Source organism: Cucurbita pepo, chromosome 2 (assembly GCF_057944985.1).
Source record: "Cucurbita pepo subsp. pepo isolate OVF chromosome 2, ASM5794498v1, whole genome shotgun sequence".
Taxonomy (NCBI): domain Eukaryota; kingdom Viridiplantae; phylum Streptophyta; class Magnoliopsida; order Cucurbitales; family Cucurbitaceae; genus Cucurbita; species Cucurbita pepo.
In genome coordinates, this window is record NC_141799.1 from 15,906,396 (window position 1) to 15,923,878 (window position 17,483).

General features: G+C 36.0%; 4 protein-coding genes across 4 annotated transcripts; 2 read left to right on the forward strand and 2 right to left on the reverse strand.

Annotated features, from left to right (window-relative positions):
* Positions 1-63: 63 nt before the first annotated feature.
* Positions 64-5,001, forward strand: LOC111789219 (putative LRR receptor-like serine/threonine-protein kinase At1g07560). Its single transcript, XM_023669918.2, has 13 exons — positions 64-376; positions 474-1,005; positions 1,077-1,552; positions 1,624-1,768; positions 1,841-1,912; positions 1,999-2,070; positions 2,631-2,711; positions 2,804-2,967; positions 3,045-3,295; positions 3,393-3,522; positions 4,138-4,200; positions 4,306-4,498; positions 4,577-5,001. Exons 1-13 carry the CDS (start codon positions 256-258, stop codon positions 4,974-4,976), a joined length of 2,700 nt encoding a protein of 899 aa, XP_023525686.2. The 5' UTR covers positions 64-255; the 3' UTR covers positions 4,977-5,001.
* A 493-nt stretch (positions 5,002-5,494) lies between these two features.
* Positions 5,495-6,717, reverse strand: LOC111789245 (uncharacterized). The gene is made up of 2 exons (XM_023669957.2): positions 6,301-6,717; positions 5,495-5,999 (listed from the first exon to the last, which is right to left on the reverse strand). Exons 1-2 carry the CDS (start codon positions 6,644-6,646, stop codon positions 5,581-5,583), a joined length of 765 nt encoding a protein of 254 aa, XP_023525725.2. The 5' UTR covers positions 6,647-6,717; the 3' UTR covers positions 5,495-5,580.
* A 4,185-nt stretch (positions 6,718-10,902) lies between these two features.
* LOC111789083 (glycosyltransferase BC10) lies at positions 10,903-13,551 on the forward strand. Its single transcript, XM_023669727.2, has 2 exons — positions 10,903-12,073; positions 12,787-13,551. The coding sequence occupies exons 1-2, from the start codon at positions 11,570-11,572 to the stop codon at positions 13,423-13,425; spliced, it is 1,143 nt and encodes a 380-aa protein (XP_023525495.2). The 5' UTR covers positions 10,903-11,569; the 3' UTR covers positions 13,426-13,551.
* A 431-nt stretch (positions 13,552-13,982) lies between these two features.
* On the reverse strand, positions 13,983-17,072 carry LOC111788595 (IAA-amino acid hydrolase ILR1-like 4). Its single transcript, XM_023668987.2, has 5 exons — positions 16,530-17,072; positions 16,180-16,305; positions 15,206-15,520; positions 14,944-15,072; positions 13,983-14,697 (listed from the first exon to the last, which is right to left on the reverse strand). The coding sequence occupies exons 1-5, from the start codon at positions 16,887-16,889 to the stop codon at positions 14,290-14,292; spliced, it is 1,338 nt and encodes a 445-aa protein (XP_023524755.2). The 5' UTR covers positions 16,890-17,072; the 3' UTR covers positions 13,983-14,289.
* Positions 17,073-17,483: the final 411 nt, after the last annotated feature.

Consider the following 17,483-nt stretch of genomic DNA (forward strand, 5'->3'; position numbering starts at 1 on the left):
TTCATTTCCTTCTAATCATTCCTATTCCTAGACATATTAAACAAAACCTCCAACCAAACGAATGTCTCACGGTCTCAATTTCGTTGACTTATGACCAATAAAATAAGTTATCCTTTCAAGTTGGAACATATCAAATTGGCTCATTGCCAAGTCCAAGGTTGACTATGTCTGAGAAAATGATGTTTTTGTAATCAAATCTCAACTTGAGCGAAGTTGACTAATTGGTTTAGCAATAAAACAAGTGGATCGGAGGAAATGCCTCAATGTATATGCTCAAAGACTAATAGAATCATGGGGAGGAGCTTCATACACTTCCTCTTGGGTTTCCTACCCACTTTTGTTCTTCTGCAATTGGGTTATGGCCAGAGTCAACAAGGTTTGTATTGCCATGTTTGTGTGTATGTGCTACTACAACAGCCTTTCTATGATTTGGGTATCATTTATATGTGTTCTTGGCTATATAATTGTTTCAGGCTTTATCAGTATTGACTGTGGATCCAACTCTAGCTACACAGAGCCAATTACAGGTTTAAATTATGTTCCAGATTCAGAGTTTATCAACACTGGCATCATAACAAGTTTACCATCAAGTAGTGGATTGTCTAATGTACAGAAACAGCTATGGAATTTAAGAAGCTTCCCTCAAGGAACAAGGAACTGTTACAACGTTCCCGTGAAAGTTGGAACTAAGTATTTGATTCGAGCTAGTTTCTTGTATGACAATTATGATGCTAAAAACACCGTTCCTGAATTTGATTTGCACTTTGGACCAAACTTGTGGGTGAATGTGAAACTAGAACTCCCAGAGAATATCATACACGAAGAGATCATTCACATCACAACTTCAAATAATGCACAAGTTTGTCTTGTCAATACTGATAAAGGGACGCCCTTTATTTCTGCCTTGGAGTTCAGGCCTTTAAAACTATCAAGCTATAAAACTGTGTCTGGATCATTAGCCACCTACTTGAGATTGGATATTGGAGAAAACAAAACATTCACTCGGTAAGTGACCATTTCATATTTCTATGCGTTTTTTTTTTAAATGTTTACTCATTATAGTTTGAAGTTTTTAGATACCCAGATGATGATTATGATCGTATTTGGAGTCCACCAACCCCGGTGTCTGAATGGGTTCCAATAAGTACCTCTTCTCCAGTAAAGAACAACGATAATATAGGCTTTAAAGCACCATCTTCAGTGCTTAAGACAGCCTCCACAGTGGCAAATGAAAGTGCACCCATGATAATACCTTGGAGTGATCCTGATCAATCTATCCAATTCTATATATACTTATATTTCGCTGAATTTGAATCATCCCAGTCTAGAACCTTCAAAATCTATCACAATGAGAAGCTTTTTTATAGTGAGGATTTGTCCCCGGCGTATCTCACAGAAAATGTCATCTATAGCCAAGAACCCTTTCCTATTAGTGGGAGACATATAGTTAATTTGATTAGGACTGAAGATTCAGCTCTCCCACCCATCTTGAATGCGCTTGAGATCTTTAAAGTCATGAACTTTGAACAACCAACCACAGATCAAGGAGATGGTAATATTGTATATTTTCATTCTTTTGTCTCTGTAAATGTTTACCTCCCTGATCCGTTGTGTGCTATGCAGTCGATGCTATTGAATCCATCCATAAGTTTTATGAGGTTAAAATAGAAGATTGGCAAGGAGATCCATGTGCCCCAGAAGCATTAGCTTGGCGGGCTCTTACCTGTGAATATGATGATGGTTCAAAGCCTCCTAGAATCACAGGCTTGTGAGTGCCCCAACATTAAAAGGTTTTAGATTTGCAAGAGTGATTACCTTACATGAATATAACTCTTATCAGGAACTTGACATCTACTGAATTGGCCGGAAAAATTACGAACAACATAGCTAATCTACTAAAGCTCGAGGTTTTGTAAGTGTTTGATTCTACAGCAAGATCTGAATATCTTGAAACTTACCAACAAGTTATTCAAACAAGAGCTTCATCGCTCATTTCAGGGATCTGTCAAACAATAACCTAAGCGGATCAGTGCCAGAATTTCTAGCTGACATGCCATTCTTGAGGGTTTTGTAAGTTTACTCTGTACTCCATTAATCCATTTGAGAAGACTTACCTGTTAGGAATTACGACCCTCCACAATGGTATGATACTGTCCACTTTGAGCATAAGCTCTCATGGCTTTGCTTTGGGCTTCCCCAAAAGGCCTCGTACCAATGGAGATGTATTCCTTACCTATAAACTCATGGTCATCCTCTAAATTAGCCAACGTGGGACTCCCTTTTAATAATCCTCAACAATCCTCCCTCGAACAAAGTACACCATAAACCTCTCTTGAGACCTAAGTACACCCTTTGTTCGACACTTGAGTCACTTTTGACTACACCTTCGAACCTCACAACCTCCTTGTTCAACATTTGAGAATTGTATTGACATGGCTAAGTTAAGGGCAGGGCTCTGATACTATGTTAAGAATCATGACCCTCCACAATGGTATGATATTGTTTACTTTGAGCATAAGCTCTCGTGGCTTTGCTTTGGGCTTTCCGTGGGACGCCCTCCAACAATCTTTTGACATTACCTATAATATATATATATATATATATATATATAATCTGTCTTCTTGTTATAGAAACTTATCAGGAAACAACCTATCTGGACAAGTTCCTGCTGCACTTATCGACAAAAAGAACAAAGCTTCCTTTTCACTAAGGTTGTCCTTTGAACTTACTAAACCATGCAACTGATATCAACTAGTCAAGCCTCTGATATCAACTTGACTTGCATAAATACTTCTTTCATCAGCTTGGATGGAAACCCAAATCTGTATGTGACAGAGCCAAGCGAGAAAAAGAAGAGTACCAATATACTAATTCCAATTCTAGCAGCAGTTGGTGGTGTTATTATCATATTGCTGATTTTAGCTTCAATCTACTACTACTTTTTCCGGCGAAGAACAAGTTCTAAAGGTATCTCAGTAGGTTGTTTATTGATTGTTTCTTACATTGAACACCAACAACTTACATTAAATTTTTAATTGTTATAGCTCCCGTGATGGTGAAGCCTCATTCACCACAAAACTCTGGTTTTGAACTTCAACCACCTGAGCCATTGGAGCAGCAGCCAAGTCGAAGATATTCCTATGTGAGTATCTTAGAAATGACCAATCATTTTGAAACGCTGCTAGGTGAAGGAGGCTTTGGAAAAGTTTACTATGGTCTCATTGGTAACACTGAAGTAGCGGTAAAGATATTATCTGCAAAGTCAGCTCAAGGTTATCGAGAATTTCAATCCGAGGCATGTTGTTTTAACAATACAATGACATTTCTTCAACCCCATTTGGCTTTTTTTTTTTACTTAATGTTATTAAACACTTTGAGAAAAATCATGGCAGGTTGATATTCTGTTAAGAGTTCATCACAGAAATTTGACTAGCTTAGTTGGATATTGTAATGAGGGCGAGGAGAAGATGGGGCTTATCTATGAATATATGGGCAGAGGAAACCTCGGATCACTCCTTTTAGGTACGCTTCATTCCAAGCCCACCGTTAACAAATATTATCCGCTTTGACCCGTTACGTATCGTCACCAGTCCCACGATTCTAAAACGTGTCTGTTAGGGAGAGATTTCCACACCCTTGTAAGGAATGTTTCGTTCTCCTCTCAAACCGATGTGGGATTTCACAATCCACCCTCTTGGGGGCCATCGTCCTCGCTAGCACACCTCTCAATGTCTGGCTCTGATACCATTTGTAACCGCTCAAGCCCACCACTAGTAGATATTGTCTATTTTGGTCTATTACGTACTGTCGTCAGCCTCACGGTTTTAAAACACGTCTACTATGGAGAGAGTCTAGTAGCCACATTTTAAAACCGTGAGACTAACATCGATACGTAACGAGCCAAAACGAAGAACATCTACTGGCAGTGGACTTGGACTGTTACAAATGGTATCAAAGCCAGATTTCAAGCGGTGTGCCAGTAAGGACACTGGGCCCTCAAGGTGGTTGGAGAGGGAAACGAAACTTTCCAAAGTGAGGTTCTCCCTAACAGACACGTTTTAAAATCGTGAGTCGATGTTACATTCGAAAGTGAAAAAAACATTTAAAATCTCACTTATGCTGATGAATTCTGTACAGGTGGAAAAGGACAGGTTTTAAGATGGAAAGACAGACTTCAAATAGCACTAGATTCAGCACAAGGTGAGCATGTGAATGATGCATAGTAAATCAGTTTTGTTTTCATTTCCCTTTCAGATGATATTGGTAAAAAAAAAAAAAAAAAAAAAAAAAAAAAAAAAACTGCAGGTCTGGAATATCTGCATAATGGTTGCAGGCCACCAATAATACATAGAGATATCAAACCAAGCAACATTCTATTGAACGAACATTTACAAGCAAAACTGGCTGATTTTGGGCTATCCAGGGCTTTCCCTATCGATGGTGATGCCACCCATGTGACTACCAAAGTCGCTGGCACTCCTGGCTACCTTGATCCCGAGTACGTACTTCAAATTTGTCGTTACAAAAGAAATGAACTGTGTTTAGTTGACAGCATTTCATTGGTTTTCATTTGCAGTTACCACGTATCATTTAGATTAACAGAGAAGAGCGATGTTTATAGCTTTGGAATTGTTGTTATGGAACTCATCTCCGGGAGACCCGTGATACTAAAAACTAGTGAAAGATGTCACATAACTAAGTGGGTTGATTTCAATATTAATCAAGGAGATATCCACTCTATAATTGACCCGAGAATAAAAGATGGTTGCAATGTCAACTCCGTGTGGAAAGCAGTAGATATGGCAATGGCTTGCACTACTACGGATCCTACAAATAGGCCAACAATGAGCCAAGTTGTGAGCGAACTGAAGGAATGTCTAAACCTCGAGTTAAACCAACGCGAAGATCGTCAAGTTGACTCTATCACATCTATTAGCTCGACATTCGACTACGAGCATGGTCCTTCGGCAAGGTAGTTGAATTTGTTGTAAGACATATTTAAGAATACTACTGTTTATATTATGAAGGATTAATATTTACTTAACAAAGCCAAGTTCATTGTGCTGAGACCAAGAAAATCCGTTTGACCAATTGGGAAATGGTCAAGGGGCATAGCCACGTGCCGATCAGCCAAGAAGGGACACAGGACCACCCATTGTGTTCCTTTCTTATTTTCCTTCACCTAAAAAATATTTTAATTTTATAAATATTACAATGTACACATCAATATTAATTACTCTATCACCCCCTTACAAAAACAAAACTCTAAACGTTATCAATGGGCTATTTTGTCAATTCATATATTTGAAATTTCGTGGATAAAGACGAAACCTTTTTTGTAAGGGTGTTGAAAATTTCTCCTTAACAGACACGTTTTAAAACCATGAGGCTGACGATCATACATAACAGGCTAAAATGGACAAGATGTACTACACATTAGTTTTTGTTTTCAACGTACTAAAGATTACGTGGATTGTTTTAAATTTTCCCGATGTTGAAAATATAAGAATAATATTTCATTATTATTCTTAATATTAAGTAAACTCAATAATTGAATGGGGACATAATATATTTGAGGTTTTATAAAGGAAAATAAGCATTTGAAGGAAAAATAGTGGGGTTGAAGGAGGTGCAATTTGAGCCAAGTTTGTAGCCATTGCCTTCTAGTGCTTTGATTTGTGCTCTAAGGAACTTGAGGTAGCTTGCAGCCTCATCAAGCATGGAGGCAGTGTCCATTTTGCTCCCACCAGGAACCAACCTCTGCAAAACCCTAATTTTCTCGCTTATCTTCTCCCTTCGTTTTCTCGCCGCCACCGTCTGCGGTTCCTTCGACATCTTGACGTTCCTCCTCTTCTTCTTCTCCACCGTCTCTATCCCTAAGTTCACCGGCCTAAACACCGCTGCATGATATATCATTTCCTTCATTCGTGACATGATTTGATCTCGATCACTAGACTCGGTTTCGTAGTTGTTTGAAGATGATGGAGATACCCCAATTCCTACATAGTAAATTCAGTGAGGGTTATTGCATGGTATGGTAATAAAAATCTAATATTTGCATGGTGCAATTTCTACTTATAATGACGTCACTCCCATAAAAAAAATAAATATATATAATATATATTAATTGAATACTAAGTTCGATATAGTACGAGATTATCAAAATACCTACGTGCATGTCTTCAAAAGTAAGAACATTAAAAGTACAAAGAAAAAATGTATTTTAATTGAAGTGTGAATGTCCCAACCCACAAAATATGGATAAGATTCAAATGTGAACAAGCTTACAAAAATTGAAACCTTTGTCATTTTCAAGCTCTTCCAACAGAAGTCCACCGGAGCTAGCTCCCGCCGGCCATGACTTGGGATCCACAGCCACTTCCACCGCCCTCATCTCCGGCGTCGGAGTTTCGATCTCCGACAACCCCAAGATTCTTGCAACTGTTTGAAGCTCTTGTAATGGAGGACTCGAACAACAACTCGAGCCGTCTGAGAAAAGCAGGCTTTCTTTGCAACCGTCGTCTTCTCGGTTGTTCCATGAGCCATTCCAAAGCAAATCATCCATTGTTATAAGGTATGGAGCTTTTTTGAGCTTCTTTTCTTTCTTTTTGGCTTTGCTAGTTTGGTGGGGGGTGGAAGAGTTCATATTTATGGAGATTTGGGGCGTGAGATGTCACATAAAGTATGATGATGTATTGTCTTTATTGCCTTTCTTTTTCAATAAATTATTCAATAGGTTACAATCGAATTAGTTCGGTAAAACAAGAAAATCATAGTTAAAGAAATATATCGACATATTGATAGAAATTTAATATGATCGATGCTTAAACAACCTTTTAAAACACGTTAAAAAATTCCCGAAAACATTTTGTTCGAGAGAGAGTGAATTAGAAGACAAGGAGGGCCCATTTTAGGCCTTCAAGAACATTGAGGGTGAGATGATAATGGCGTATACAGTGAACCTATACACACAGCCAACTGATCAATTCCTCTAGGACCTTGTGCCCCAAAGAAATAGGCCAAATAATCAACATTGCCCTTTGGATCCTTGCCTTTTACTTTCTCCAAGCGTTTGTTCCCTGCCTCCTAAATCATTCTCGAGAGTCGAATCATTATCGTTCGTTAATTAATTTTTTTTTTGAAAGTCTAGTAATTAATGTTCGTTTTATTTTAATCTTATCGTTCTGTATATAGAAGTGAACAAAATCTCCAAAAAGGACTATAAAAAAAAAAAATTCAATATGTATTGAAATATAACCTAATATTGACATTTCTTTTATTCAGTTATTGATTTAAATAGAAAGAGAATGTATATTTTCTTTTTCTCTTTTTTTTTTTTAATAATAATTTGAGTGTGCAATTTTTGTAAAAGAAAATTGAGGTCCTAAAAAATCCAACTCAGCCAATGTTTGGGTCACACGTGAACGACACTAGTAATCCATCGTGGCATTCTATGATTGGTTTATTTTTTGATAGAGTGCGGTTGAGGCACGTGGGACTCACGCTGTTCAATGGGTTTATTTATTTATTTATTTCTTACTATTATTATTAAAAGAATTTTTATTAATCCAGGAAAACAAACTCTTTTATGTCATATAACTTTCAATCACGATTTAAATTTGAAAAAGACGACGATTTTAAATTATTAATTTTAGGTTGTGAGCCTACTGATTTTTTATAAGCTATATAAATTAATTTTTTAATTACTTAAATTTTAAAAAGAGTTTTCAAGAGTGTATATTTATCTTTTTTTTTTTTTTTTAACTTTGAAATGTTTTAGTGGTAACATTTTTTTGTTACATTATGATCCTTTAAAAAAATTATTTTTTCGTTTTATTTATATATTATTTTCTAAACCTAAAATTTAAAATATTTAATATAGCCTGCCTTCTAAAAAATTAAAAAAAAAAAAAAAAAAAAAAAAAAAAAAAAAAAAAATCGGTGACGCCTTGACCTTGGTAGAGAAAGCAACGACGAATCGACATGTCGGGACAATCCGTTAATTTAATTGCCCGGCCACCGACTGTCGGATACCAATTTCCTTCCCGCTACACGACAAATTAAAATTTCCTATTTGTCATCATACATTGAATCATTTATGATTCGGGTCGCATTTTGAGCCCTAGGCCCACCTCAACCCAATACCGGGAAAATGACTCCCATGGCTTGCAGGACCACTACCTTCATCCCTAAGTCCCATTTAATAATTTTATTATTATTAATTTTTTTAATTATAGATTTAGGACCTAAGTTTTAATAACATTATTTATGGTTGTACTTGACAATGAAGCGAACAAAAAGTAGAGTAACTCGAATTATTTTATTAAATCATTTCAAAAAAATTTCATCCACTAAAGCTTATATCTCTATTTAAAATTTTTTGTAGCAAGTTTCCGTTTAAATATATTATTTAAATGCTTATATATATATATTAGAGACTAACCGTACAAGGAGACCTACTTATAATTTAGTTAAATTAATATTTTTGTTATAATTACTTTGACTTTTTCCATACTATTTTTTGTTTTTTTTTTCTCTAAATTGGAACAAGATTTTATTAAAAAACAGGTATTGAATTCTTATTTTTCTTAAATTTATTAAATTTGTGACTGTCGTCCCAAAAGTTATTCCTACATGTTACATGTTTTTGAAGTTGAAGTCTAGTAGGGTCATAATATTTGGTCGTATATCTAACACTATGTAAATTAAACATTGAAGCACGGGTAAGTTGCAGTTGGAGAATAAGTCCAAATTATCAAAAAAAATTAGAGTAGAAACTTACGGAAACAAGCCAAATACGAACAAATGCGTGTGAACAAATTTGAGCTACAAGGAAAGACAACTCTAAAGTCTTCGAAGAGTGTTCTTGTCTAATCCTTTTCAAAGCTCAAAATTTTGTGTAAGAGATTAACTTTGTGCTTATCCAATGTAAATTCTTAAGAGGAGTTTTAGAATCTAAGCTATTCTTTCACCTTTTTGAGCTGAAGACATCGATTCAATTTCGAATTATGTTAAAAGGGGATTAAATCGGCCGCATTGGGATGGCATGAACTAGGGCATGCCCTGAGGGTGACCTTAGGGCTAGCTTCAACCTCAATTTGAGGCCGACCATGTGAGTTTAGTGTTCAAACCGAAGACGTGTCTTCTTCATTGCTTGGTGGTTCAACTCTTTTATTCCATGTTGGGCCTTTTTGTCTTAATTTATCTCCCAAACTTATTTGCAATTTGGGTTTATCTTTATGGCCCAATTTTATCAATAATATCTATCGTACGAAATAATGTAAGGATAAATGTAATTCATATTACACCGTTAAAATAAAGTACAAAAAATTGCATTCTTAATCAACACACCTGACTTATTCAAAAGATGGAATACCTTTAGCTCACTTTCCCATCCTTAAAATCCTTATAATAAACTTTCTGGAGCAAACTTTGAAATCTGAAATGGTTGCTTAAGTTTCGTACCAACTTTTTAAGGCCAATTCGGTGGCCGTTGTCGACCCGTGGGTCGATTATGTACTTGAGAGTGGTATCTAGGATCTCAAGATTTGCCTTAAAGAGTTTTTTGCTAATCGTTTTGCAGTTAGTGATTTCAAATTATCTCCTTAAAGAGCCTTTCATTGTTGAAGGTGATGAAGTAAAAAGATTAGTATCCAATTGTCATTTCATTCGACATTTTAAATCCAATTTCTGCGCTCTCGGGAAAGAGGTAGAACCAATATATATAAATTTAGGTTTAAAGTGAACAATATCGTATCACAATATATTAACACCTTTTGTAAGCTAAATATTGTGTACTAAACGTGTAAAAATATAAATTGTTTTATACTAAAAGTTGATAGTTGATCCCAAATTTTATAATATTTCAAAATTGGAAGAAATAATTAAAAAAAGATATTATAAGTATAGGACAAAAGTTGTATAGAATTATTAATAGGCGTCACGTTATCTTTTTTCTATATTAATCCTAAATATATTCTTTACACATTTATGCAATTAAAATGGTTACAAGTGGGATTTGTGGAGGTTAGAATCTATATTTTAACAATTATCTAATTATTGATTTTACTCAATATATATATATTTCTTAAATTGAATAAGAGTGGGACGTGTGGAAGTTAGCATCCATGTTTTAATAGTTATATAATTATTAATCATTTAATTATAAACTATTATTATCATCATTTTGAGATCAACAAAATAGAATGATTAATAATTAAAAAGTGATTGATTTAGTTATGTTTGTAAAATTTAAGTGTAAATATTATACCTATAGATATGTTTTTTTAGTACAAATTTATATCGGTATTTTAAGAAATTTTGTTTAAAATGTCGTGTTAAAATTATAATAAAAAATGGAAAAAATGAAAAATGAATTAACCAAATTAATCACTTTTTTAAATTACAAAGATTAATACCATAAATATTTTCAAAGTTAATATTTTAAAAATGCATTTTTAAAGCATTTTTTATATAAAAAAAAAACTATTTAAAATTATTCCCATTTTCTTAAAGATATGCTTTTACACGGTTAAATTACTAGATAACGAATATTAAACTAATAATTGGAGGTTGTTGTCAAAGAGGTCGTCTAAGTAGTTGATAGGTACAATGTGTAGTGTGCAGCAAAGATGGTGGTAGTGGGTGCGACAGTCACCGATGAAAAAGGTAGTGTGAGGATATTTTAGTAATTTTGACCGATAATACAATTTTGAAAGAGATTTGAGATAAAACAAATAATTAAGATTTAGGAGTGAAATATTGGGGAGTTTTTTTAAGAGTAAAAAACAGAAATTGGGAAGGCGGATATGGAAAGTTTTATTTATCCCTAATTAAATTCACATTTTAGGTTACAAAAATAAATTATGTATGGTTAGAAGCAATAATATTAAAGTAATTGATTACATGCCCCCGAATTATATTAAATTTGAAACAACAGTCCACGACCCGCAGTCAGGCGGTCCACAGCAGATTCCACCGGAGATCTAATATTGACTGCCCGGTCTCCTAGGGCTTCTCACCAAATTTCCCCCTTTCCCTTCTTCAACTCTCCGTTCTATTTCTTCCTCTTCTTCTTCTTCTTCTTCTTCTTCTTCTTCTTCTTCTTCTTCTTCTTCTTCTTCTTTCGCTTCCGCTTGGACCCCTAAATTGTAACCAGAGGAATCAGATTTCGAAACTCCTTGTTCCTAAATTTTGTTCGCACAACTCAACATTTCTGTAATTACAATCGGCGATCAATTCGATCCTCAAAGTCAGCAGCTACTGCCACTGTACACTGGTTCAATAAGGCAATAGTTTCCTCTGCATTTCGATTTTGTCTTTGTGCCATCACTCATGATGATCTGATGGGACGACTTTATCTTGCTAATCAGAGTTTTCTGTTTCGAGATGGTGGTGAATTTTTTTTGGTTTAATTTGGAAAATTTTATTTTTTTGTGAGAAATTGTTGATGTGACTGGTGTTGTTTCTATATAAGATGCGTAGCTTGAAGGTGTGGTGGGTATAAATAGTGTGATGTTGAATAATTTTTGTTGGATTTAAGGTTAGTAGGGATTCAGGATTAGTAGTTATGGAGGACGGTAAGGATTTTGGTGCTGTAGTTAGAGTTAATCATATCAGATATCCTACAATGAGGTTATTGCAGTTCTTCTTGATGTTCATAGTATTTGGTCTTGGGGTTTCAATTATTAGTATGAATACTATTAGATATTTTGGAGTTCGAAGTGCTGCCCCTGTAGTATCATCAGTCAATATCATTCAGCCTCGTTTGGAAGAGCCAAGTGGCATTGATAGTTGGATTAGGGCGCCTTCAAATCTTCTTCATAGCATGAGTGATCAGGAGCTGCTATGGCGGGCTTCCTTTGTTCCTCAAGTTAAGGAGTATCCCTTCAAGAGAGTTCGCAAAATTGCCTTTATGTTCTTGACGAAAGGGCCTTTGCCTATGGCCCCTCTTTGGCAACGGTTCTTCAAGGGTCACGAGGGGCTATATTCCATTTATGTTCATACCACCCCATCGTACATTGCCGACTTCCCGTCGTCATCTGTGTTTTATGGAAGACAGATCCCAAGTCAGGTACTGGCAATTGCTTCCTTTCCTGTTTTCTTGGATAAAAGAAAACTATTATAGTGTTCTCTATTAGGCATTGTTCGATTTGTTTCATCAAAAAGCAAGAAATGTTGGAGAACTGAAGATTTATGTGCTTATTCTTTAATCATTTGTTGGAATTTGGACGGAGTTTTGTGATAAAGCTAATGGAATAATTACCTATAAATAATGGTATTGTAGTTTTTGTTATCACTTGTCCTTCGGCCCTGAGTTTTGATCGCTTGTATGCTTGCTTTAATTGGTCCATTGCTTTACCTAACACCACCAAGACCCTTTTGTCTTTTGTAGACCATTCTTTGAAAGCTGAAGAAGTTCTTGTGATTTAGTCTTCACTGGACCGTTTGGTTAGGAAGAAACAATAGATTTTTCTTGAGAAAGAAGAGACCTTTTTCGAGTTTGTAGGATAATCATATTGTTTTTGTAGCTTTGTCTCGGTTTGAATTGTTCGAGTCCGAGGAAATATTTCAAGTTATGTATTCAAAATTTGTTTCAGACTCTTTGCCAATACATCCGCTGTCAGAAATTATTGAATTGAAAAGCATTTTCTTTTTAACTTATCATAAAGACCGTTTGACTGTGTTGTGTTTGCTTGCCTCAGATTAAACTTTTCATCTTCTATTTTGTTCTCTTGTCTAATTGAGAATTAGAATATTCACATTGTGTGGTTTCTCCCCGGGTAGGTTGCAGAGTGGGGCGAAATGAATATGTGTGATGCAGAGAGGAGACTGGTAGCTAATGCATTGCTCGATATCTCCAATGAATGGTTCATTCTCCTGTCCGAGTCTTGCATCCCTCTCCACAGCTTTACCACGGTCTACCGCTACATTGCAAGATCCCGCTACAGCTTTGTGGATTCATTCGACGAGCAAGGACCCCATGGAAGAGGACGCTACAACAGAAACATGGCACCTGAGATTAACCTCACTGACTGGCGCAAGGGCTACCAATGGTTCGAAGTCAATCGCGAACTTGCAGTTCAGATAGTTAAAGATACGAAATACTACCCTCTGTTTAAAGAGTTTTGCAGACCAGCATGTTATGTCGACGAGCACTACTTCCAAACAATGTTGAGCATCGAGTCGTCAAATCTTCTCGCAAACAGAAGCCTTACGTTTGTGGACTGGTCCAGGGGTGGAGCTCATCCTGCTACATTTGGGAAGTATGATATCACAGAAGAGTTCTTTAAGAAAATTTTTGAAGGCAAGACTTGTCTTTACAATGATCAGCCTTCTTCTCTGTGCTTTCTTTTTGCTAGAAAATTTGCTCCAAGTGCTTTAGATCGTTTATTAGAAGTAGCTGAAAAGGTTATGGGGTTTTGACATAATCTATGCTTCAGAAATGCTTCCCTTTTGGAGGTGTTCTTATGAGACCTCATAAATCTTAGTCTTCTTCTTTTTTCCTTTCTAATCGATATTATATTATATATATATACATCCTTTTGAATTTTTTTCGGACAAAGAAACTAAGATAAGAGGTCTCCTTTGAGTATAGTCGAATTTTTAAATCCTTTGAATGTGAGGAATAAAAATTTAATGCACGAATTTCATTTTGGTATCAGGTTCTTCCAACACCAACAGTATGCCATATAATAAAATGTGCAAGTGTGAAGCTGCTGTTATTATTATTATTATTATTCTCATCTTTTACTTTTTAAAAATTAAAATAAAAAGAGGGGAATAAAAATTAATTCAAAACTACTACTGAATCAAAACTTCATTAAAATAATGGATGAAAAAAATTTAAAAACATACTTTCTATCGAGATTCTAACGATATTGCAACTTTTGAAAGCATAAGAGTATTATTGTCAGGAGGGTTTATTGTTATCAAGCAACATCTATCTAACATTCAAAACCGATATATCTTTACACGGTTCGTTGGAGTCAAAAGGAAATCTCGGAATCTTCACAGCATCTCATTTACACAATAGGTTATTCCATAAATGTAAGAGAAATATATCACAAAGAATAGGAAGCGTGCAGATGCTTCACTTTCTTGGAACATTTATGCTGATTGATTTCGGGAAGGTACAATTACAGATGAAGCTTACATGACAAAGGAAAAACAGAATACAGGTGCTGTGCGGAGGGATCTCGACATCAGTAGCAGCTCAATGAGGTTTCGATAATGTTTTATACCCTTTAACTCGATTGGAACATACAATCAAGGGGATCGATAGACAACTTACAATTCGTCGTGTCGTTTTTCTTCCAACGAAGTAACTTGTGGCTGGAGCTCAAGAAGATATCTTGTAGCCAATGATGCGTGAAGAGCTGCACCGTAAGGGAGTGCGTCTTCGTTGATACGAAAGTAAGGGGAGTGCACAGAATCGAGCCGACCCGATGTCTCGTTCTCCATTCCAAGGAAGAAGAAGTACCCCGGAATCAAGTCTTGGTAAAACGAAAAATCTTCAGATCCCATAAGTGGTTGCATATCCTTGACCTTATCAAAGCCAAGCATATCTCCTGCAACATTTTGGAAGTGTTCATGCAACTCTTTATCATTCACAGTTGGAGGGAAAATAGGTTTCTCATTCTCGAAAAAATCGACTGTCGCATTGCACCTATGCACGGAAGCTTGTCCAGTGATAACCTATTAAAAGGAGAAAACGAGAATATTTATAAATTAACACATATCAATTTTCTTCTATCAACTTAAACATAGTTCAATTGGGTAATGCATCTATCTTCGACCAAGAGGTTATCGACCAAAGGTTCAAATAGTACATTAAGAATAATCTAAAATATCATTCTGATCAGTGTCAAATGCCCGATAATGAAATGAACATGCTTAAGTACTCAACGAGAAGTGTTCAATCCACAACTCAAATTTGTATACCTCTTTAATACGTTGCTTAAGTTGGACCAGGCTATCCTTCAAGAAAGCTCGGAAAGTGCCACCTATGGTAACAGAATCTGGAATTACATTGAATGCGCCACCTCCTTGGAACTTAGCAACTGTTACTACCTGCACATTTCCGAGTGAAGAGCACAAGGGTAATACAGCTTAATACAATATATGAGAAGGTCGTGCTTAGGAATGATTTTGAAAGGGTTAAAATCACTCCAAAAGGTACATTTAAACATTCTAAATTGCTTACCTGTGAATCTAGTGGATCAGCTTCCCTTGACACAAGATGTTGTAAGCTCACAATCACGTTAGAAGCAGCCAAAAGTGGGTCTATAGAATGCTGAGGAATGGCGGCATGGCCTCCTTTTCCACTGATTACTGCTTCAAAGAAGCCGCTTCCAGCCAACATGGGTCCTGGTCGTGCAGCCACTTCACCCAGAGGTATATTATGAGCAATATGCAACCCGAAGATAGCCTGGATATTATCCAACACTCCAGCTTCTATAATTTTCTTGGCACCTCCACCTCCTTCTTCAGCTGGTTGGAAAACCAGGACAACTGTTCCCTGTTAAGTGAATGAAAATCAAAGCAAACCACCAAGAACATTATCTATGGACTAGAGTATTGTGAAGATGTAAGAGATTAGGGAACATCCACCCCACAAGTGAATCTTTTTCTAGCATCATATTTTTCTTGCAGATATCATTTGACTGACCCTCCAACTTCAAACTACCACCAAGTCAAATGCTTAGATGCTAGATCAGTTTCATACCTTTGAGTAAGGTAATGCCTCTTAAACACAAATTTAGAGCCAGAATTTCGATAAGCTTACTTCGAGAAAGAAAAAAAGAAGAAGTGCACCCAATTCAATCAAATAAAACCAATTAGTCAGCTCAGTGTGGTTCAGTATATTAAATAAACTTCAAGGTTCATCTTCTAATATGAAAACATTTTGAAGCGCTTTTGTTCACTCACATTTTCTATTAAGATCTTAGTGACGCCTAGGAAGGTAACCATGGAAGCTTCAATTTTATAATTCATGATCTCCATAGATATCCTGGTTGTGTCACAAGAATAAGTCCATGGAACCAGATTATCATCCAACCAAAACAATCGCAGATAAATACCTTAAATCTGGATCCCAAACTAAGCATAAAAGTGCCTACCAGATATTTCCCAAGAAATTTAAGATTTGGAAAAATGATCCACGAGATGCTTGCTTACCTTCAACTCCTCACTGTGCTTTTGAAGGATCTTTGCAGCACCTAAGACCATCGCAACATGAGCATCATGACCACAAGCGTGCATCTTCCCAGGAACCTTACTCTTATGCTCCCACTCCACCAGTTCCTGTAAAAACAATTACTCCATAAAAAATTCAAACAGGTCCTGGAAAATTACTGTTGAACTCATCGTCAAGGGATCAAATTATAACAAACAGAAAAAGAGTAGGATCGTTGGTGTTCAGACATATGATCAAACAACTGGAGGGAAATCTTCACTCTACACTTAACTAAACTACCAACTATGAGTAATTGAAAAAGAGTTATATAGGTCAACCAATCGATTCAAACCTGCATAGCAAGAGCATCCATATCTGCTCGAACGGCCACAAAGGGGGGCTGACCAGAACCAACAAAGCCGATGACTCCAGTACCGGCAACTGGGTATTTATAAGATATGCCCAATTTATCTAATTCTGCTCGAATCAGCTTACTGGTCTCGAATTCCTCATAACCAAGTTCTGGGTTCTCGTGAATTTTCCTCCGGATTCCCACCATCCAATCAAACAGCTCTGGCTCCTTAGCAAATTGGAGGAACTTAATAGGAATTTCTGCAAGATTCTCTGAGTTCGACGAAGAATCTGAGTGCACAGAAGTTGAAACAAACAAATGGGCGATCAAAATCCAAGAAACCCACCTGAGGGAAGCCATGAATGATTGGCTTTCCTGCGGAAATTAGAAATTGAAGAGTGATTTAACAGTTGAAAAAGGGAAACTAGAAGGAATTGAGAAGTGGGTATTGTTTGGTGGGACTTGGATTAAGAAGAGCCACAGAGAAGACAGAAAAGAGGCGATGAAGAGAAGGTTAACAGCGCAGCTTGATGCGAATGCGGCGTCCAACAAATTAAAAAGAAAAGATTTATAGTATATTGGCGGCCGCACTTCTTCGTCCACGTGCTCATTTCCATTCTCAACGTGTTCTTTTTAATTTTTTTAAAATAAAATCTTTCGTTGCAAAATTAAAAGATCTTTTGGCCGGTGTTTCTTTCCACTAGCCTTCTTTTAGTCTATGCAACTTCATTATTTTTATGATTATTTTCATTTTTTTAGAAAAATGTTAAATTACTTTTATGTTTCCACTTCTTTCTTTCTTTTCTTTTTTGCAAGGCATTTAAAAGTATATTAAAATTATATTTGAACATTTAATTCTTTTTTATTTTGAAACCACAAAAAAAAAAAAAAAAAGTAAATAAATATATGAACTTAGTTCATAAAGTGATTAATAACTCTCGATTTTGTATCTAA